Genomic DNA, 22,364 nt, shown 5'->3' with positions numbered 1-22,364 from the left:
AGTGGTGTGGAGAGCATGGGACTCACGTCTGAGCATACCCATCCCACTCGGGGTGACAAATGCAAAACAACAGTTGATGGAGAGAATGCAGAACAATGTCATACATTCATCCCAGTACAGAGATCTGGGCCTAAATCCATCTTTTTTTTTGCACTCCACACCACCCAAGTTCAGACATGGCCATATGCAAATCAGCCTTGACCCTGTGCCTCATGGGAACAGTCCAGCCCGAACTGCCAAGCCATGTCTTTCCTGGACCGGAATCAAGCATCCTAGGACCGGTTTCTGGCTATCAGCCGTCTTCAGCCAGGATAGCTTGACTCCAGTGGTGTGGAGAGCATGGGACTCACGTCTGAGCATACCCATCCCACTCGGGGTGACAAATGCAAAACAACAGTTGATGGACAGAATGCAGAACAATGTCATACATTCACCCCAGTACAGAGATCTGGGCCTAAACCCATTGTTTCTTTTGCACTCCACACCACCCCAGTTCAGACATGGCCATATGCAAATCAGCCTTGACCCTATGCCTCATGGGAACAGTCCAGCCCGAACTGCCAAGCCATGTCTTTCCTGGACCGGAATCAAGCATCCTAGGACCGGTTTCCGGCTATCAGCCGTCTTCAGCCAGGATAGCTTGACTCCAGTGGTGTGGAGAGCATGGGACTCACGTCTGAGCACACCCATCCCACTCGGGGTGACAAATGCAAAACAACAGTTGATGGAGAGAATGCAGAACAATGTCATACATTCACCCCAGTACAGAGATCTGGGCCTAAATTCATAGTTTTTTTTGCACTCCACACCATCCCAGTTCAGACATGGCCATGTGCAAATCAGCCTTGACCCTGTGCCTCATGGGAACAGTCCAGCCCGAACTGCCAAGCCATGTCTTTCCTGGACCGGAATCAAGCATCCTAGGACCAGTTTCTGGCTATCAGCCGTCTTCAGCCAGGATAGCTTGACTCCAGTGGTTTGGAGAGCATGGGACTCAATTCAATTCAATTCAATTCAAAGAATCTTTATTCGGTGATTAAAAAACACCATAAAAGCACACACATATATACATGAATAAAAAGTCATTAAACATTTTCAAGATCCTTATACAAAGTATTAGTGTTAACATGGAACACCAACAGAATAAATATAACAGTTTTAAAAATGTAAAATCAAAGACTTTTTATTCGTCTTGTGGTAAATAAATAATTAATTACCGGTACTATTTTTGAATATATTAACAATAACAGATAGCTCAATAAATAAGAGGCAGGATCCGATGTATCCGAGTTGAACAGGCTTTATTCAGGCAAAAGGGAAGGGACTGGAACGGGACAGCCTGAAATAAAATAGGAAGGAAGGAAGGCAGCTGCACCATTTCATTAACAGTGCAGTGTATATATAGTAAGACATTTCAAATACATTACATACAGTAGGCGTAACTAGTGACAAGCGTAAGATAAGAACACATGGGCGAAAACAGAAGGCGTGTACAGGGCATGCACTGAGACATGTGATGTGAAACGTCATAGAAGTGTCATGAATGGGCGGAAACATGGAGGGGGCTACCTGAGAGCAGCTGGGACCTTTAACCTAGTGGTGCGCGCAAACGGGCAATGACGTGTTACCAGGGAGAACTGGGGCTATGACTTCTGCACTAGAAGAGGAGACTAAAGTCTGCGGTGTCAGGACGACATGTACCTATAGCATATCTGGTATCTGGTGTTTGGAGTACATGTTGATAGAATCTAAAAGTTATCAGGGCAAGGCTACTTGACACTAAGGCTGGTGCATGCATATATTCTACATGTATTGCGTGTGCTAGGAATATTCTATGAATATTAATACAGTATTTCTCTTACATGGAGACAGAAAGACTAGACTATAGCTGAACTGTTTATGCGGTTCAGTAGCTTAGGAATGTGAAGACGAGAGGCTGGACTGATAACTGGAAGCATAACATATTCCTGGCAGACAGGCAGGCAGAGCCAGGCCGGGCACCGCGCTGCTTGGCAGGAAGTAAGTGAAGGGTCAGGGATGCAGGTGGGGGCTGCATCGCTCCTCGGAGTGGGTTCAGGAGACTGGAGCTTGAATCTGGTGTCCGGGCCCCTTTTGAGGCCTAGAAACGGGGACAATGCGGGGAATATAACGTGCATAATGTACAACGTTGGCAACATAGGCCTAATACTCGTTGCTTTCACGAGAACTGGATACTGGCATACTAGAGTTGGACACAACTATAATTGCGTCTTAAATCGATCATAGGGGGATATATGCATATCGATCATGCACATATAACATAGGATGGGGAACACGTAGGCACATATAACAAGGCAAAATTCAATTTTCCTCATTCCCTCCTTGTGCCCTACGTTTCCATCAGGAAACATCAATATTCATGATACCATCTATCTGTTCATATAGCATCATTTGCTCGTCTCGAATTGTCTTGGAACGGGACTTAGGACTAGGAATACAAGAGGTAGCACACAAGCCGCAAATCGCAGGGCCACATTGTAAACAGAGGCAGCAACTGAATATGATCATTACTGCTATACCTAGGAATGACAATACTTTCCATCCCCAGGCAGATATGATACTCCAGAGCCAACCGGACCATGTCCAGGTGCCTGGATTCTGGTGTAACTGATGGGCAATATTATGAAGTCTGGTTATAGCTGAATAAACAGACGGCGCGTTATTAGGAATGAAAATGCAGCAACTAGATCCGATGACTCTACAAGCTCCTCCTCTATCGGCCAGTATGACGTCAAGAACGAGACGATTTTGGAGCACGACAAATCTAATGGCAGATTGCTCTTCGGTTAAATTACCTAGAGCGGAAGTAGTCTCATTCACTACTGCTTCAAGGGTTCTGGTTAGCCTACGTATTAACTTACTATTCTGGACAGGACCTATAAAGAAAAAGAAACCTTTATTGAAATCTTGATATTGTTCTAGGGCAGTTTCAGTTTGATCGACAATTGGGGACTCAGTCTCCCTTCTATGTCTAACGTGTACTAGATGTGTGTTTCTGTGATAATCAGATGGGGCTAGAAAAACTGGTGGCAGTAGGAAGGCAATATAACATGTTCCATCCCAATCTAGGGGCAGACGAACATATGCGGTCTGACCACAAACAAAATAAGAATGACGTGAGGCTTTGTAAATAGATTTCCCACTGTCACTATACTCGACCACAGTAGTACAATCACTATGTCCTACATGTGCAGAACCATTCTTTCTGACACATAATTCGCCTTTAACTGGTAGAACTGAAATAGCAGGCAAATCTGGAGTAGTATCGGACTGAACATTCAAAACCATGAAATTCGAGGAATAATTACCTAGATCATATACTTCATTTTCTAGATCTAACCCTGTTCTATGGGAAAGACCTTCCTTGTCTGGGAAACATGTTCGATTCAGAAGGGACATATCAGTTAGGGATGACGTTAACATGGACCATGCTCCACACGAACCATTATGTGAAAAAGGATAAGGAAAGAGTGGCAGAACTCCCTTCGGTGTCTGGAAAGGGGGAAGTCGACCACACACCCAACAATTAGTGGCATTGCTGGTCTGGTGTGAATAGTGCAGCATTCGGATAAAAGTATTATTACGCATAGCAAGACGATAGGATAACTCGTGAGGAGGCAGGTCACTAAATGTGTGCTCTACTGTAACATTAGAAAACATATGTACATGTGAAATAGGAAAACATAAATGCAAAGCATAACTTATGCATGTAACCATAAGACTTAAAAATAATAAAAAGAACAGAGTAGCTATACATCGACTGCAAATATTCTTTCGATAGCGTATTCTCTTAGAGTTTTGACTAACTCTCTCACTGTGTGGGTCTGTCTTATACATGTCAGGAACCTGTCTAACCGTTTCACCCGAGAGGGACTTAGACAATTAAACTGGCTGACTTACTAGACCTCAACTTGGATTTATACTCCTGCTGCGGAGTTTTCTCTAACAAGGGAAGTTTAGATTCAGTGTCTGGGCAGTCCTTGAGAACGGGGCAGTCCTTGAGAAAAGTTTTAGCTTTGAGTCCATGGAATTTCTTGACGTGGCTGGCGTGTAGCCACCCTTTCCGGTTTTCAATCTTCACTGCTGTCCGGGTGGTGAGGAGAACGAGGCGGGGCTCCTTCCAGCGGGGCTCCAGCGGACTTGAACGATCAAAATTTCGGATCAGCACGAAATCCCCCGGAACGACCTCGTGCGGTTTCACGTCGGTGTTGTTTGGAAATGCAGCGGCAACCTGTGAACAACAAGATTGTAGTGCAGACATCAAGGAGGCAAGGTAATCTGTCAGCATATTACTATCAACATCGGTAATGGTACGGGGTCTAGGTGTACCCCACATATTGGGGGGACGTCCAAACACTATCTCATACGGGGACAGACCTGAACGGGAGTGAGCGACCATTCTCATATAGAAAAGGGCGACTGGCAGTGCTACTATCCAATCTACACCTTTCTCTGCACACACTTTAGCAATGCGGATTTTCAGAGTCTGGTTATGTCTCTCTACAAGACCGGCTGCTTCAGGATGGCGTACGCAATGGAACTTCCACTGGTACCCTAACAGAAGGGAAACTTGTTTCATGAGCTCAGATGAGAATGGCTGGCCGTTATCTGAATACACGACCCTAGGCAATCCATAGCGGGGGAAATACTCACGAACCAACTGCTTGGCAGTGGTCGCAGCTGTGTAATCTGGAACTGGATATGCTTCTGTCCACCTGGACAAAGCGCATACGACTACGAGGACATACTTGAAACCTCGACATCGCTCCATCTGAATATAATCCATCTGGAGGACTTCAAAAGGGTGGTCGGGAGGATGGAATCCACCTTGTTCCACCGGGACACCTTTACCTGGATTAAACTGACAACAGATCATGCAGGTACGCACTTTCTGCTTGGCTGCTGCTCGTAAATGCTTGTTGAACCAAATGTTCTGGATACTGTCTAACATGGCTTTTTCTCCTAAGTGTGCTGGACTATGTGCGGTGTTAATAATGACTTGAACCATAGAGTCGGGGAGAAACCATGTGGCTTTTCCCTTCGTCAACCATCCTTGATCTGTCTGGACCCCTCCTTGTTCAGACCAATTCTTGATTTCTTCTGGAGTGGCATGTAACTGTATATCTATTACATCTTGTGTAGGGTCCTTAACTGTCATACAAGTAGTCTGATCTGGAATGTGTGTCGGTGTCGTGTTAACTGGAATGTCTGGAGTCTGGGCTGTAAGCTTGGCTGTTCGATCTGCTAGATCGTTACCTTGGGAAATGATGTCAGTGACTTTCGTATGTGCCTTGCACTTCATGATGGCAATGGCTTTCGGTAAATGTATTGCATCTAACAGAGCTTGAATGAGGGGGCCATGCTGAATCTTGGTTTCATGAGAAGTCATAAAACCTCTTTCTTGCCAGAGCACTCCAAAGTCGTGTACGACTCCGAATGCATAACGTGAATCTTTGTATATATTTACTTTCAGGTTCTTGGCTCGTATGCAGGCTTGGGTCAGAGCGACTAGCTCTGCTGCTTGAGCAGACAGGGTGTCAATACGATGTGTTTCTATAACTTCGGTTTCAGTAGTCACTGCATACGCGGCTACTAGTTCTCCTGTACTTGTTCTCATACATGAACCATCCACATAAAGTGTCAGGTCGGGATCAGGTAATGCAATGTCTGTCAAGTCTTGTCTTGGCTTTGTCATAGTGTTAACAACTTCCACACAGTCATGTGTGGCAGGATTAGAGGTAACTGACGGTAACAATGTAGCTGGATTTAAAATGTTGCAGCGTCTGATTTCTATGTGTGGCTGAAACAGTGTCAGTTCATAACCTGTTAAACGTGCAATTGTCAAGTGCTGAGTCTGTGTTCGGTTTAAAAGAACTTCCACGGAGTGCGGAACTTGTACTGTCAGGGAGTGTCCTAACACTATGGAATCACTTTGTCTGATAGCTAGAGCTGTGGCTGCAACTGACTTGAGGCACGCAGGCAGAGCCTGGGCTACTGGATCTAATGTGCTAGAAAAATAAGCACAGGGCTTGTATTGTCCTGCTTGATCTTGTGTGAGAACAGATAATGCAGTACCATCACGTTCAGTAACAAAAAGTGTAAAAGGCTTACTGTAGTTCGGTGTTGCTAGAACAGGTGCATTACATAAAGCTTTCTTTAACTCATTGAAAACAAGTGTATGTTCCTGGGTCCAAAGGAGGACAGTCGATACGGCTGCCTCTTGTGTCGTTAACTGTATCAGTGGCTTGGCTAGAAATGCGTACTGAGGAATCCATTGTCTGCAGTAAGAAGTGAGGCCGATAAAAGCTCGCACCTCCTTCTGAGTCTTGGGCTGTGGAAGACGTGCTATTAACTGGATACGGTCTGGTGTCAACTGCCTACCCCTCTTGGACAGTAAGTGTCCTAAGTATACCACTTGCTGGACACAGAATTGCAACTTGGAAGGGGACACCTTGTGCCCCATCTCGGCCAGAAAATACAGGACTGTAAGTGACGCACGTTCGCAGTCACGTTCAGAACGGGCTGTGATCAGTAGATCATCGACATACTGGAGCAGGGCAGTGTCAGTTGGCATGTGAATATTGTCTAGTTGTCTTTTAAGTGCTTGACTGTAAATGCTAGGACTTTCTGTGAATCCTTGAGGAGCTCGTGTGAATTTATAGCTTCTTCCATTTAAACAGAAACCGAAAAGGAACTGGCTGTCTGGATGAATAGGGACACTAAAGAATGCGTTCTTGAGATCGATAACTGTAAAGAACGTGGCTTCAGAATCAATGGCTGTCAAGAGTGAGGAAATATCAGGGACCACTGGGTACTGGGGTATGATACATTTATTAAGTTCTCGAAGGTCAATCACTAATCGATAAACTGGAGGTGCATTTGGATCAGTACGTATCAGGACTGGAATGATAGGAGAATTACATACATTGGAGTCAGTTTCTACAACCACTCCTTGAGCAATGAGTTCGTCAATAATTTTGGATAAGGCTGCTACAGCCTCAGGTGGCAATTTGTACTGTCGGATTCGCGGTAATACAACACCTTGCTTCAGAGTGACACGATGGGGTGTGATATGCATACAACCTACATCAGTTGGACCTTGCGCCCATAAATGCTGCGGTACATTCAATAATCTTGGATCAAAATCACGTAATACATAATGACCTTTAAAATCACGCAGAAACAAACGGACCCCTTCTGGGGAGCAGCATATGACTGCTCCTAATTCTTTAAGAGTCTTTATGCCTAACAGATTCTCTGGACAAGATTTCGTGAGTAACAAGTCTGTAGTTCGGGACAATGGACCGACTTCTAGAGTAACTGGTTTCGATATTTCATTAACAATAGGCTTTCCTGAAAATCCAAGGGAAACATTTCTAGAGCCTGAGAGCGGAGCCCCTGGAACCTCGTCATGACTGATGGTAGTCCTACTTGCCCCTGTATCAATCAGAAACTTTCTGTCTTTCCCTAATACTTGACTGTGTACATAGGGACCCTCTTGATCTACAGGAATCTCGATGAGAGGCAAGCCTACCTCCCTCTCTAGGCTGTTTCATGAATACGGCTGATAATCTGGATACTCTGACTGTGCATACTGGTACATCTGCTGTGTAACGTGTTGTGTTGCAGCGATAGGCTGCGGTACTGTAACTGTCTGTTGTGCATTCTGCGGTGGCTGGGAAGTCTGTGAAACTTGTTCTTGTCTATGCGGACGTGGTCTCTCTTTAGTCTTCCCAGTAGCTATGTTGTGTTTCAGAACTGCACATTCGTTTATAAAATGACCTGGCTGTTTACAGTAATTGCATGTCCCTTTAACGGGAGTTGCAGGATGACTGGCTTGATTCGGACCCCTCTTTTGACTGTCTTGTGGAACAGATTGTGCAACTAGTACTTTCATTTTTGTGTCTTTCATACGTCTCTTTTCGTGTTCCTGCTCTTCCCTGATTCTGTTCTGGTGGTACTGGAGCATCTGGAGCATCTGTGACGGAGTATTAGCTTGCCAGGTACTTTCGACTTTCAGTACTCGATTTTTAACTTGTGGACTTGAATTCTCGACTAGTTTGGTAACAAAAAGATGAGAATACGACTCACTACTTGTTTTCAGACCACTATTAATAATGAAACATTTCTCAAATCTAGAATAAAAATCACTAGTATCTTCGTCTTGTTTCTGTTTACAGGCTGAGATGGCATCCCAATCTTCCTTTTTCGTGGCTAGTAATCTTGGCAAGACTTGTATTAACAATTCGGGCAAAGCTTTAGCTTTATCCCCAAGACCGGTACCTGGTACTCGTGTATTATCTTCAGTTTCTAATGCTGTCCAATCTATCTTTTTCTCTCCCACCTCCCATTCTTTTTCTTTGAGTTTTTCATATATGCCCGCAGGCAACAGGACTTTTAACATTTTAATGATATCAGGATACGTGTATTCTCCCATACGGAGCATGTCCTTTAATTCACGGTGAAACCCTGCTGGATCTTTATCATGACAGGGAATTACCTTTTTCATTTCTAAGAGTTCTATTTTCGTGATAGGGGTGTAAACAAATACTCGTTCTAGACTACCATCTTCTCCCTTAACTGGATGCACTTCCCGTAACGGATTCTGTCTGTCTATGTAGAATGATTTTCTTTCTGGGGGCGAGACGTGAACAAAATGTGGATTCAGAAACGTTCGGTACTTGTGGCGCTGTTCTAGAATGACACTAATTAAATCGGTACCTAGACCTTTCCATTTGTTTTGGAGTAACTCGTTCAGTACATCATGTAGAGGACCTGGATCGGAATGCTGTTCCTCATACAGTGTAATGAGGTGCTGAATCATATATGTGCCCACCAGACGTTGCTCGGCTGGGGGCAGTTTCAGAAACGTTTGTGCCACTATTTCGTCTGGAAAAGTGGTAGAATCACTAGTCCATCGGACTGCTGATCGGGCGAGTTCTTGTTCATGCATTGTACTAAGCTCGCTATAACCTATTCGTGATTTCAGAATTTGATCGGTGGCCTGGAATACTTGCTCAAGAGAACACTGTTCTGGTGCAGGAGGAGGAAAAGCTTTCTTGTAATCTAGGTGTGAATGTCGGTCGGAAAATCTAGTTCTACCTACATACGCTATTCTGGAGGGATTCTCGCTGTCTACCTCTTCACTGGAAGAGTCATTCTCTTTCTCGGTTTCTCGTTTTGCTTCCTCTTTCTGGTGTATACGTATTATTTCCTTACGAATTTTCTTGTACATACTCTCTACACTACCTTGTGTCTTGTGTTTTCCATCGGCTATATTGTCACTCCACCTGGTCAGGACTTTCATCTCGTCCTGGTCTTTATCTGGATAATCTTGTTCTCTTATTAAACAGTTAATCAAGAACTTTAAAATCATAAGTTGAACCTCGGCTTTCCTTTGTGACATAGCTTCGTGAATACTTTCTGGATTCTCTCCTGTACGGATGAAACGATATATTCTGTTCAGATGTTCCTTCATATCGGGCAGGGTGATCAAAAAGCTGGCCACCCGTCTTAAACGTACTGAATATAAGATCATGTGATCTTCGCCTGGAACTGGATCATATATACAGTCAGTAAGAAGTCGCTTGAGATCTGTGTATGTCGCCACTTTTGGCGTACGCTGTAACGCTGTAACGCTACGTCGTGCAGCGTCAGACGTTTCGGTTGAGGCGGGGTGCGAGGAGCACTTCCCCCCGCGGCTCCTAAACTAGAATCGTCGGTGAATACTGTACGGGCTGGTAGAGTGACTGGCATAACGGGTACATTTACTGTGGGCTGGTCCGGGGGTGCTGGAATATGAACTTGACCCCCGGGAACAGTAGTTGGCGGGACAGGAATTACATTATTAACGGGAGCAGGCGGAACAGGATTTGCATAGGCTGGGACTGTGTCGTCCAAATAGGACGAAAGAAATATGTCAGCTGCGGTCGGTTTATGACGTAGCTTAATCGGGACCATTGGCGGCGGTAAATTACAGGGTGCTTCCGGGGTTGCCTTTGGCAAGCCCTCGGCAAGAAGAGGATACATACCTTTAATAAGGGCATTTCTCTGTCGGTCTGACTGTTCTGCTCTAACTCGTTCACCTTCTTCTATTAATTCCCTTTCTTGGGCTCTTTCTGCGGATTCCCTACTTAATTCTGTTTTTCTGAATTCTTTTTCGGTTCTTTTATGAGATTCTTTGCGCCATAACTCGATGGCATCTTTCTGGGACTGTCTGGCTTTCTTTTTCCATAATGCTTCTTCTACTCGCATGATGCACTCGGCATCCCATGTACCTGATACGGGCCATCTATATTTCTCTTCTAGTTCCTTAGTATAGTCCGCCCATAAGTCTAGATATATTATGGCATCTAGGCCATGCTTGTGATACATAAAATGTCCTGGACTGTCCCTAGGAGGGACAGGAACTGCTTCTTCGAGTAACCCTTTTCTGGTCTTTAACTGACGTAATTTCGAGAACAGAGGCATTTCGGTAATACACTTGGAACACAATACACAATAATCACAGTAATAATATGGCAAACAGAACACTCATACCACGACATAAAAATACATTGATAACAGTTCGAACAGAATACTACCTGATACACTGAAAACAGAACACATGAATTTCTCGAGAACGAAACTTACTAGAATTACTGGATGCACTGCTAAAACAGTACAGAACATACCGGTCCCATAAAGAGACACGTCGGACCGTATCCACCTAGGTGAATACTTCGGACTGGATCTGTGTACCCAAACCCAACGGACCAGGAACAAACTAATGATCCTGTCTAGATACTTCCCCCGCAACGGTACTCACCGGGAAGCAGAAACTGGAAGGCCTCGGACTGGACTGGACTGCTACGACGTCGGACTACTACATACTTCGGAAACTTCGGAAACAGGTGGGCCTCCGGATACTTCGGACCTTGCTCTCTCGGCTTGGGCTCTGGTCGGGACGAAACGCATTCCACACCGCTTCGTCTGGATGCCGGACCGCAGTCTCCGTCTCCTCCGTGGGCCTGAGGGAGACTTGAAGCAGAAATATCTGCCGGTGCGCAGTAGAGTTCCGTCACGGCTGCAGAGGGTCAGGGGACCTGCGTACATCGCCAGCGCGTGAGGAAGGGGCTCGTCCCTATTCGGGCGCCATTTATGTGGTAAATAAATAATTAATTACCGGTACTATTTTTGAATATATTAACAATAACAGATAGCTCAATAAATAAGAGGCAGGATCCGATGTATCCGAGTTGAACAGGCTTTATTCAGGCAAAAGGGAAGGGACTGGAACGGGACAGCCTGAAATAAAATAGGAAGGAAGGAAGGCAGCTGCACCATTTCATTAACAGTGCAGTGTATATATAGTAAGACATTTCAAATACATTACATACAGTAGGCGTAACTAGTGACAAGCGTAAGATAAGAACACATGGGCAGAAACAGAAGGCGTGTACAGGGCGTGCACTGAGACATGTGATGTGAAACGTCATAGAAGTGTCATGAATGGGCGGAAACATGGAGGGGGCTACCTGAGAGCAGCTGGGACCTTTAACCTAGTGGTGCGCGCAAACGGGCAATGACGTGTTACCAGGGAGAACTGGGGCTATGACTTCTGCACTAGAAGAGGAGACTAAAGTCTGCGGTGTCAGGACGACATGTACCTATAGCATATCTGGTATCTGGTGTTTGGAGTACATGTTGATAGAATCTAAAAGTTATCAGGGCAAAGGCTACTTGACACTAAGGCTGGTGCATGCATATATTCTACATGTATTGCGTGTGCTAGGAATATTCTATGAATATTAATACAGTATTTCTCTTACATGGAGACAGAAAGACTAGACTATAGCTGAACTGTTTATGCGGTTCAGTAGCTTAGGAATGTGAAGACGAGAGGCTGGACTGATAACTGGAAGCATAACATATTCCTGGCAGACAGGCAGGCAGAGCCAGGCCGGGCACCGCGCTGCTTGGCAGGAAGTAAGTGAAGGGTCAGGGATGCAGGTGGGGGCTGCATCGCTCCTCGGAGTGGGTTCAGGAGACTGGAGCTTGAATCTGGTGTCCGGGCCCCTTTTGAGGCCTAGAAACGGGGACAATGCGGGGAATATAACGTGCATAATGTACAACGTTGGCAACATAGGCCTAATACTCGTTGCTTTCACGAGAACTGGATACTGGCATACTAGAGTTGGACACAACTATAATTGCGTCTTAAATCGATCATAGGGGGATATATGCATATCGATCATGCACATATAACATAGGATGGGGAACACGTAGGCACATATAACAAGGCAAAATTCAATTTTCCTCAGTCTCCCCTGGTTAGCCTTAAACGGACCGCTACCTTAATAAAATTCATTATACAGCACAAAGTTAAGGGGTCCGATGCTTTTTGTAAAAAGACTAATGCCTCCCTGGCATGTTCCTGTTTAGCTTTTTTTAAAACATGTACAAGAAATCTGCGCCTGGGTATTGTAAAAAAAGGACAGAGTAAAACAAAGTGAAGGGAATCCTGCGGAGACCTGTTGTCGCAGCCGCAGGGTCCCTTCTGCTCAATTGATGCTGTAAATCCTGCTGGTGATGCCAACATGAATGGGAGTAAATTCAGTCTGAAACGGCACATCAGGAATCTGTCCTGTGCATTATGCATAAGGTACAGATAAGGCTCCATACCCTCCACGCTCTTCACCAAGGTGTGGGCCCTTACTGACTGCTTAAACCCTTCAGCCTCAGCTCTGCGTTGGCTTTTCCGCTCTAGAAAGGTTTTCCTTACTTGCATCTTATGCTGGGCTACAATTGTTGTGGGGTTAGTGAAGAGATTTCCAAAGCCTAATTCCTCTAGGGTGTTCTTTACATAGTTGAGCCAGGGAATGCGCATACATTTATCCCTCTCTAAACAGTCCAATAGGATCTCTCTGCTAAGAGACGCATCAGGATTAGCCCAGATTTTTAACCAGGCCACAATTGGCCTAAGTTTTACCAAGTCATCTAGGTATGGCCTCCCTAATTCCCTATGTGCTACAATTCCAGCAGTACTTGAGGGTACCCTCAGGATGGATTTCAGATATTTGTTTTCTTCCCGTTGGATTCTTGTAGTGTTCGCAAAGCCCCATACTTCTGCCCCGTAGATTACTTTGGAGCATGATACGGAGCTGTACAAATTCATCACCTGTTCCGGGCTCCATCTGCCTAGCCTCCTGCCGTAGCTAGCTATTGGCCCGTTAGAGGCAATCATTTTACTACAGCGCTCCTCCACCAGGGAATTAAACTGTAAGGCGCCATCAAAGGTTACACCGAGATAAGAAAACGTTTTAACCTCTTCTACTGTGTGGCTGCCTATTGTATAGGTAAATTTAGAGGAAGTTTTTTTACCAGCCAGGAGCACATACGATTTACCCAGGTTAACAGAGAGATCCAAAGCACCCATGAACTTAACAAATCCATCAATCAGGATTTGTAAGCTCCTGGGTGTACGTGCAATCAGGACCGCGTCATCTGCATAAAGCAGAACAGGAATATGACGCGGCCCCACCCTTGGAGAATCTGCCTTTAGACCTAACAAAAACTGCTCCAAATTGTTAATGTAAAGGGAGAACAAAAAAGGGGCGAGAATGCAGCCTTGTCTGACTCCACTCATACAGGGAAAAGAGTCGGTTAATCCCCCCTCCCTGTTAAATCGAACCTTAGCCGTGGTGTCACTATGCAGTTCCCTTAGAATATTAATTAAACCGCTCTCAATCCCCATACTTGACATCATGTCCCACAATTTCTCCCTGTTAACGTGATCAAATGCCGCTGCCAAATCCATGAATCCCATGTAAATCGATTCATCACTGGCCAGGGTATATTTGGCAGTCAGCATATACAGGTTCAGGCATTGATCACTAGTGGACCTCCCTGTCCTGAATCCGTATTGGGTGTCCGAGAAGATGTTATTTTCATCGGTCCACTCGGCCAGTCTGTTGAGGATCACCCTGCCCAGTAGTTTAGCCGATACGTCAATCAGGGAGATAGGGCGATAGCACTTGGGATCGTCCCTATTGCCCTTCTTGAAAATTGGCACAATGATCGCTTTGGACCAGGACGGTGGGAGACCACAAGTGATTGCAGTATTTATAACCCTGGTCATTAAAGGTGCCCAGAGTTCTATGCTGCTCAAAAACAAGTCAGGAGGAATTCCGTCAGGGCCCGGGGCTTTGTTTGTGGTCAGACCCTCTATCCCCGCAGTAATCTCTTTAATGGCAAATACAACCGATGATGCCTGAGTTGGGGTTACAGATAGCTTTGCAGGAGTACCAGGCTCATGGTTATATAGACCCCCAAAATGAGTAACCCACTGTTCTGGGAGGATGGTCGACCCTATCTCCGGGGTATCGTTTTCCTGGAAGGTCGGTTTATTGATAATTCTCCAGAAACCCGCTAAATCCTTTCTTTCCCCTGCTTCTCTTAGTTCTGCCCATGCTTCTGCCTGCAAGGCAAGTTTCCTCCTCTTGGTCTCTTTTTTATATTTTTCCCTACACACCTTAATTTTTTGAGGCTCCCTTGGTTTAGATTTAAGGCAGCTTTTCAACTCCCTCAGTGCTTTGGAGCAATCTTTATCAAACCACCGAGGGTTATCGTGGTTCCTTGTAGGTGCACTAGTTTTAAGTAGGCCATCGATCAGGTTAGCAATCTGACCGAATGCTTCCAGTAACCTTGAACCATGGACTTCTATGTCTAGACAGTCATTGATGGCAGATTTGCCCATGTCTACCAGGGCTTTGTAAAACTTTTCCCCATCTATTTTGGACCATTTTAATCTCCTGCCTTGATCTGTTACCCTCTCCGTAATTATACGGTGATCTCTGGTTCTAGAGCCCGCCCTATACATTAGCTCCAGAACGAGTGGGTTATGGTCGCTAAAACTGCTCCATTCTATCCCTACACTAATTATCTTATTTAGCAGGGATCTCGAGGCCAAGATATAATCTATGACGGATGTGCATCCCCTGCCCTTAAATGTAGGTGGGAGTGTACCATCCTTCTGTGTGCCTATCATGTTAATAGTATGCTCAAGATCATACTTGAGCCGGAGCGTGCTAAAAGCTGACCCTGTCGGCGTATGGGAAAAATGCGGCCCCTTCTCCATGGGACATTGGGACCAGTCTGTGTTTGTTTAGACCAATGCCGGACAAAGATGGCAGTTAAAATCTCCCATGACTAGCAACGCATATGATTGCCCCTTTTTCTGGACTATTATTTCCTGACCCAGCCTATAATCCAGTTCAGCTACTAGTGTGGTATGGTTTCCCGCTATCTCGTTGTTATAGATGTTGAAAACAGTAAATCTTAGCCCCTTCCCGAGGAACCGGACTGCCTGGATCCCATGGGAGTTCCAATCTGGGGCAGACCAGCTACCCGGCAGGTCTAGATCTATATAAATTGATAATCCACCCATGGCTCTCCCTGATCTGGATTTTTGCGCGGGTACAAAGAAACACTTATACCCCTGTAAGTGATAGTTATTCACCGGGGCCCATGTCTCCTGCACGCAGATTACATGGAATTTTCTGATATAATCCAGCCACTCTTTGTTATTAAATTTGCCTGCCAAACCTGCTGTGTTCCAAGAGATCAATCTCAGTGCCTCACCACTCTGTTCTGGTCCCTCATGAGGCCTTGTTCGTAGCTCCCACTCCAATTCTTGCGAGTCCAGCCCTTGTCCCCCTCCTATACATTCAATATCCATAGCCCTGGGTCCATCTAGTGCAAACTTCCCGACACAACTCGATGGAATTTGCTGTACCAGGGGACTATGCTCCTCAATCTCCTCTACCAGAGCTCCTTTTTCTCCGTCTCCCAAAGGGACATTATCCGTTTGTCAATCCACACCCTCAAGGCCATTCAGACAATTAAACCGATTGAAAGAGTGAAAGGATGGCTCTGGGCGGGCAAACAGTGGCCTGGGGTTAGATTCGTAATGTCTCCCCCTCCGACCAACCCTCTCCCAGTTGTCATAGGTTTGGAGAGGATGTACAGAAGCGGGGATGGGGGGAAAGAAGAAAGACACATGGAGGGTTTGGATGGTAGAATCCCTAGATCTATTCTTTCCTAGGCATATGTGAGAGACAGTACCAGCATCCCTGAAGCTCACCAATATGCAATCCCCTGTTATAGATTTATATGTTCTCCCCACCCATGGCACCCTTCTGACCATTATAATTTCGTTATTTAGGTGTACCGGGAGGGGTCTGTTTGTATTAAGCCACTTGATTACCCTGCTTTTTAGGGAACAAAAGTCCTCAGGTTCACCTACTTCAAGTGGGGGGACGCCCGCCATAACTACAGTAAAATCATTTGACTCCGGGGGTAAATTAGCTCTACGTGGTCTAGATGGAAGCTGCATTAAGGGAGTCAGTGTAGTGCTGTCTACGGGCTGTACCGGGGGGACGGGGTCTACAGGAGGAATGGGCCTATTAGAATTAAAAGGCTTAGTTGGTGCATAATTGGTCCTCGAGGGTTGTGGGGGGGCCGCAGCATTCGCGGCCTGTAGGGGGGCTGAGCTCAGTGCACTATTTGGGGGTTGATGCGGGGCCGGTGGAGTGGGAATGAGCTCCGGTGATCTTCCTTGGTGGCCAGCCGAGATTTTCATGCTACTTAATGTAGCCTCCAGGATGGTAAGTCTAATCTCGACCTTTTTGATACTCTCGCTAATTGGTAATAATAATGACCTAAGCAGGAATTCCAGGTTACCAAGTGGGGCAACCGAAAGGGGGACATTAGCAATATTATTTCCTAGGTCATTTATCAAGCTTTCCTGCACCGTAGGTTTGGAGTGTAGTTCATCCACTTGCATCACAGTCGGTATTAAGGGTTTTGATGACCTCCCAAAATCAGAATGAGGGATTTTAGATTTATGTTTGCCCTGGGCTCCCTTCGACTTTCTCCTACGTTTGTTAGGGGGGGGGCCATGTACTACTTGTACTCCTTGTACGGTGGCTGGCTTAGATATAGCTTTCCTAGCTTTCGGAGCTAGGAGGGGTTGAGAGACTAGATCAATAGTCACCCTACTAGGGCTTGGGCTGATGGCTGGAATTAAACTCGTGGGTAGAACAGATGGGGAGATCATACCATCCCTCAACAAGAATGGGACATCATCTGTTGAGGTCGACTCTTCACTAGGCGTGGTGGGATATTCTCCAAGGGGTCTGTTTTTCAGGTTATCTATAGAGCGTCTCCGCTCTGCCCTTAGCCGAGTTAAGGTACTCTCCTTGTCCCCATCCCCCACAGCCCGGGGAAAATAGTTCTCTAAGGTCCTATTTTTAGCTCCTCCCTGCTTCATGGGGGTACCCTCCCTTACCGGGGACGGCATTTCAACAGATGTTTAATAATAGTCCCTAAGGAGATATGGCAGCAAATTGGACCAGGGTTCAAGTAACCAAATCAAGAGAGTAGGCCCAGCCCGGCCTACTCCGGCCTATGACGGCCTTAGACGGTCCCGCCCTTGTCCCGGGCTTCTCCCGGGTACGCTCCCGCTCGCTCCCGCGCAGCGTCTCCTACCACTCCTATTATGGGGAGGAGGTGCTCAGGGGCGGGACAAACAGGGAGAGCGACCAGGTGCAGGTGATGACAGCACAGGAACTCCTGGGCAATGGAGTCCCTGTACCTCGCCTGGCGCTCGCAGCCCTGTTGTCCGCCTCCAGTCCAGAGAGTTGGTCCACAGAAAAGCGAAGCAGCCGCCCAGGCACAGGGGCGGAGCGGGACCCGCGCAGCGGGTACCGAGAGGTCTCCAGCAAAGAGGAAGCAGTCTCGGAGGGCACACTGACACGCAGAGGGCTCTCCCGCCTCCAGCCAACAAACAGCAAGTGTCTCCCACTGACCGTTGGTTCACAAGCACCTTTAACTCGGCGCTCAGGGGCGGGACAAACAGGGAGAGCGACCAGGTGCAGGTGATGACAGCGCAGGGACTCCTGGGCAATGGAGTCCCTGTACCTCACCTGGCGCTCGCAGCCCTGTTGTCCGCCTCCAGTCCAGAGAGTTGGTCCACAGAAAAGCGAAGCAGCCGCCCAGGCACAGGGGCGAAGCGGGACCCGCGCAGCGGGTACCGAGAGGTCTCCAGCAAAGAAGAAGCAGTCTCGGAGGGCACACTGACACGCAGAGGGCTCTCCCGCCTCCAGCCAACAAACAGCAAGAGCATGGGACTCATGTCTGAGCATACCCATCCCACTCGGGGTGACAAATGCAAAACAACAGTTGATGGACAGAATGCAGAACAATGTCATACATTCACCCCAGTACAGAGATCTGGGCCTAAATCCATCTTTTTTTGGCACTCCACACCACCCCAGTTTAGACATGGCCATATGCAAATCAGCCTTGACCCTGTGCGTCATGGGAACAGTCCAGCCCGAACTGCCAAGCCATGTCTTTCCTGGACCGGAATCAAGCATCCTAGGACCTGTTTCTGGCTATCAGCCATCTTCAGCCAGGATAGCTTGACTCCAGTGGTATGGAGAGCATGGGACTCACGTCTGAGCATACCCATCCCACTCGAGGTGACAAATGCAAAACAACAGTTGATGGGCAGAATGCAGAACAATGTCATACATTCACCCCAGTACAGAGATCTGGGCCTAAATCCATTGTTGTTTTTATGCACTCCACACCACCCCAGCTCAGACATGGCCATATGCAAATCAGCCTTGACCCAGTGCCTCCTGGGAACAGTCCAGCCCGAACTGCCAAGCCATGTCTTTCCTGGACCGGAATCAAGCATCCTAGGACCGGTTTCTGGCTATCAGCCGTCTTCAGCCAGGATAGCTTGACTCCAGTGGTGTGGAGAGCATGGGACTCACGTCTGAGCATACCCATCCCACTCGGGGTGACAAATGCAAAACAACAGTTGATGGACAAGGCTGATTTGCATATGGCCATGTGTGAATTGGGGTGGTGTGGTGAGCAAAAAAATGATGGATTTAGGCCCAGATCTCTGTACTGGGGTGAATGTATGACACTGTTCTGCATTCTGTCCATCAACTGTTGTTTTTGTATTTGTCACCCCGAGTGGGACGGTTATGCTCAGACGTGAGTCCCATGCTCTCCACACCACTGGAGTCAGGCTATCCTGGCTGAAGACGGCTGATAGCCAGAAACCGGTGCTAGGATGCTTGATTCCGGTCCAAGGAAGACATGGCTTGGCAGTTCGGGCTGGACTGTTCTCATGAGGCACAGGGTCAAGGATGATTTGCATATGGCCATGTCTGAATTGGGGTGGTGTGGTGCGCAAAAAAACTATGGATTTAGGCCCAGATCTCTGTACTGGGCTGAATGTATGACATTGTTCTGCATTCTGTCCATCACTGTTGTTTTTGCATTTGTCACCCCGAGTGGGACGGGTATGCTCAGACGTGAGTCCCGTGCTCTCCACACCACTGGAGTCAAGCTATCCTGGCTGAATATGGCTGATATCCAGAAACCGCTCCTAGGATGCTTGACTCCGGTCGAAGGAAGACATGGCTTGGCAGTTCGGGCTGGACTGTTCCCACGAGGCACAGGGTCAAGGCTGATTTGCATATGGCCATGTCTGAATTGGGGTGGTGTGGTGAGCAAAAAAACTATGGATTTAGGCCCAGATCTCTGTACTTGGGTGAATGTATGGCATTGTTTTGCATTCTGTCCATCAACTGTTGTTTTTGCATTTGCTTCCTGTTTCTGTCAGCGGCAGGAGAGCAGGAGCCAAAGAGACGCAGGACTCGGCCTCAAGGTACATTTTTAGTTAAAAAAAAAAATTATGACACCCTCTGCATGACCTCACCGCGACCTCTCTTCCCTGCGTGATCCCCGCACCTGCCCCCCCAACCCGTGGCCAAGCCGGCCGCAACTGTACTTACAAAAGTACTGCTATCCACTAATGGAGGCTTTATTGTCTACCCCAAATTCAGGAAAGTCAAGTGGTGGGAGGTTTGAGGAGCAGGGTTAGCTTGCCGTCAGGTGGTCACCAACCACTGGCACAATTCTCGAAAGCTCTTACCTTAGCCTTTCGGTTACTACCAAATCTGCTGCTATTCAGAAAACATGAAAAAATCATTTTCATTTGGATCTAACATGGACAATTAGCAATTTAGTTTCACTGACTTTTGCAGAACAGTCTGGCTAGGTAGTGAGAGTGGTGAGGATGCTCTTTTCCTCTAGCAGCGTGACACTTCTTAGGAAGTGGCTGTTTGCACTATTGAAATGCTAGAAAATAAAAATGAAAAAATATATATGTAAATCAACAACAAACACTAGCCCACCAGACCATAAAACAAGCCCACGAATAGCCAAAAAGCAGCAACACACTGACCTGTCAAGGTAGCCTTTCTGGAACTGCCAGAATGCTCTATAGGCCGGTCCAACCTCTCATACAGAATGAGCTGGTCTCTTGTGCTAGGGAAGCTTGCACTGCTGCTACCCATGCTGTATGTGTACTGTATTTGCGAGTGTAACCTGCAGAAAAACAGCGCTGACCAATAGCGCGTGTAACTGGAATTCAACTCCCTCTGAGGCGGAAAGCCGGAGGAGATACTTACACCCATTTTAAAAATTGTATAAATTTGTGTTTATTGTGTTTTTTAAACTCACTACCTGCACAAGAAGCCTTCTCTGAGCAAAACCGCCAGGCAGGCTCGTCACCTTCAGCGGAATCAGCGCTGTTTGGTGTCATTGTTTTTGCCACGAACGCCATCGCCTCAGACGCGAGGCCACGCCCCCTGTCAGGCCACGCCCACAAATCCCGCCTTTAAAACAGCGCTGACCAATAGCGCGTGTAACTGGAATTCAACTCCCTCTGAGGCGGAAAGCCGGAGGAGATACTTACACCCATTTTAAAAATTGTATAAATTTGTGTTTATTGTGTTTTTTAAACTCACTACCTGCACAAGAAGCCTTCTCTGAGCAAAACCACCAGGCAGGCTCGTCACCTTCAGCGGAATCAGCGCTGTTTGGTGTCATTGTTTTTGCCACGAACGCCATCGCCTCAGACGCGAGGCCACGCCCCCTGTCAGGCCACGCCCACAAATCCCGCCTTTAAAACAGCGCTGACCAATAGCGCGTGTAACTGGAATTCAACTCCCTCTGAGGCGGAAAGCCGGAGGAGATACTTACACCCATTTTAAAAATTGTATAAATTTGTGTTTATTGTGTTTTTTAAACTCACTACCTGCACAAGAAGCCTTCTCTGAGCAAAACGGCCAGGCAGGCTCGTCACCTTCAGCGGAATCAGCGCTGTTTGGTGTCAATGTTTTTGCCACGAACGCCATCGCCTCAGACGCGAGGCCACGCCCCCTGTCAGGCCACGCCCACAATCACCCTACCTAAATGTGCCTCCAGCGCAAGCGCAGCGGACGAGCGCAGCGGGAGCGCCTAAGGCAAGCCCGTCTGCGCCCGTCCGCGCCAAGACCGCGACAGGCGCAGGAAACTCTGGACCTGAGCCTCCTATGATAAGTTATCAAGCCAGCTCTCTATTGAACCTACGCAGCGGTATTAACTGTGCCTGCAGAGTTGCCATCAATACCATCAAGGGGCCTTTCAGCTGCAAGTTATGCAGATGGACCTTCTCCCCTGGCACGACTCTGGCCCCTCAAATAAATTCTAGGGATGACAATTCATCTTTTATCGGAGGGTTGATTAATGCACGATCCATGGCCTGCCACAACCAAGACATTAAAGACCTTATCCAGGAATTAAACCTTGACTGTCTTCTCGTTACGGAGACCTGGCTCACGGATAACAGTAATCCTGACTTAGCCACTGCTCTTCCACAAGGATACTCCATATTCAGACAAGACAGATTGAAGGGGAGAGGTGGAGGAGTAGCCCTACTGCTATGCAACTCCTTCAAATGTCACACCTTCATCATTGACTCATTAAAAGGAGCGGAATCCTTGGGATTCACTATTAAACTCAATGAGTCCACCTCCTTTTCTGGAGGACTTGTCTACCGCCCCCCAGGTACCGCTACCAAATTCCTAGACTTCCTTAGCGACACCCTTGGCCAGCTCCTAACCAGATATTCTCATGTCACCCTGTTAGGCGACTTCAACCTGCACCTCGACTCTACAGGGGATGCGCAGACACTTAACTTCCATCAAACTTTGGAAATTTTCAACCTCCAGCAAAAAGTTAAACAACCTACCCACCTTGCGGGACACACTCTAGACGGAGTCTGTACTAACTTCCCCCTTCTAGAAACCTATACCCCTGTCCCACAAATCTGGACAGACCATAACCTGATCCCGTTTCTTATTAGAACACCGCAGTCCAAAAACACATCCAAACCTAGTTCATCCCCAGAGAACCATGTCAACTGGAAAAAGGTA

The 22,364-nt window shown here is 46.9% G+C and overlaps 1 protein-coding gene across 1 annotated transcript in view; it reads right to left on the bottom strand.

Moving 5' to 3' along the window:
* Window positions 1-20,462, bottom strand: part of LOC144783239 (uncharacterized) — a 62,623-nt gene extending 42,161 nt beyond the window's left edge. The window contains exon 1 of the mRNA XM_078662321.1: window positions 20,351-20,462. Within this exon, the coding sequence (XP_078518447.1) occupies window positions 20,351-20,462 (112 nt within the window). The remainder of the gene's footprint in view (window positions 1-20,350) is intronic.
* Window positions 20,463-22,364: the final 1,902 nt, after the last annotated feature.

Source organism: Lissotriton helveticus, chromosome 9 (genome assembly GCF_964261635.1).
Source record: "Lissotriton helveticus chromosome 9, aLisHel1.1, whole genome shotgun sequence".
NCBI lineage: Eukaryota > Metazoa > Chordata > Amphibia > Caudata > Salamandridae > Lissotriton > Lissotriton helveticus.
The sequence above is the reverse complement of the archived record's forward strand: the minus strand, read 5'-3'. Positions and strand labels throughout refer to the sequence as shown.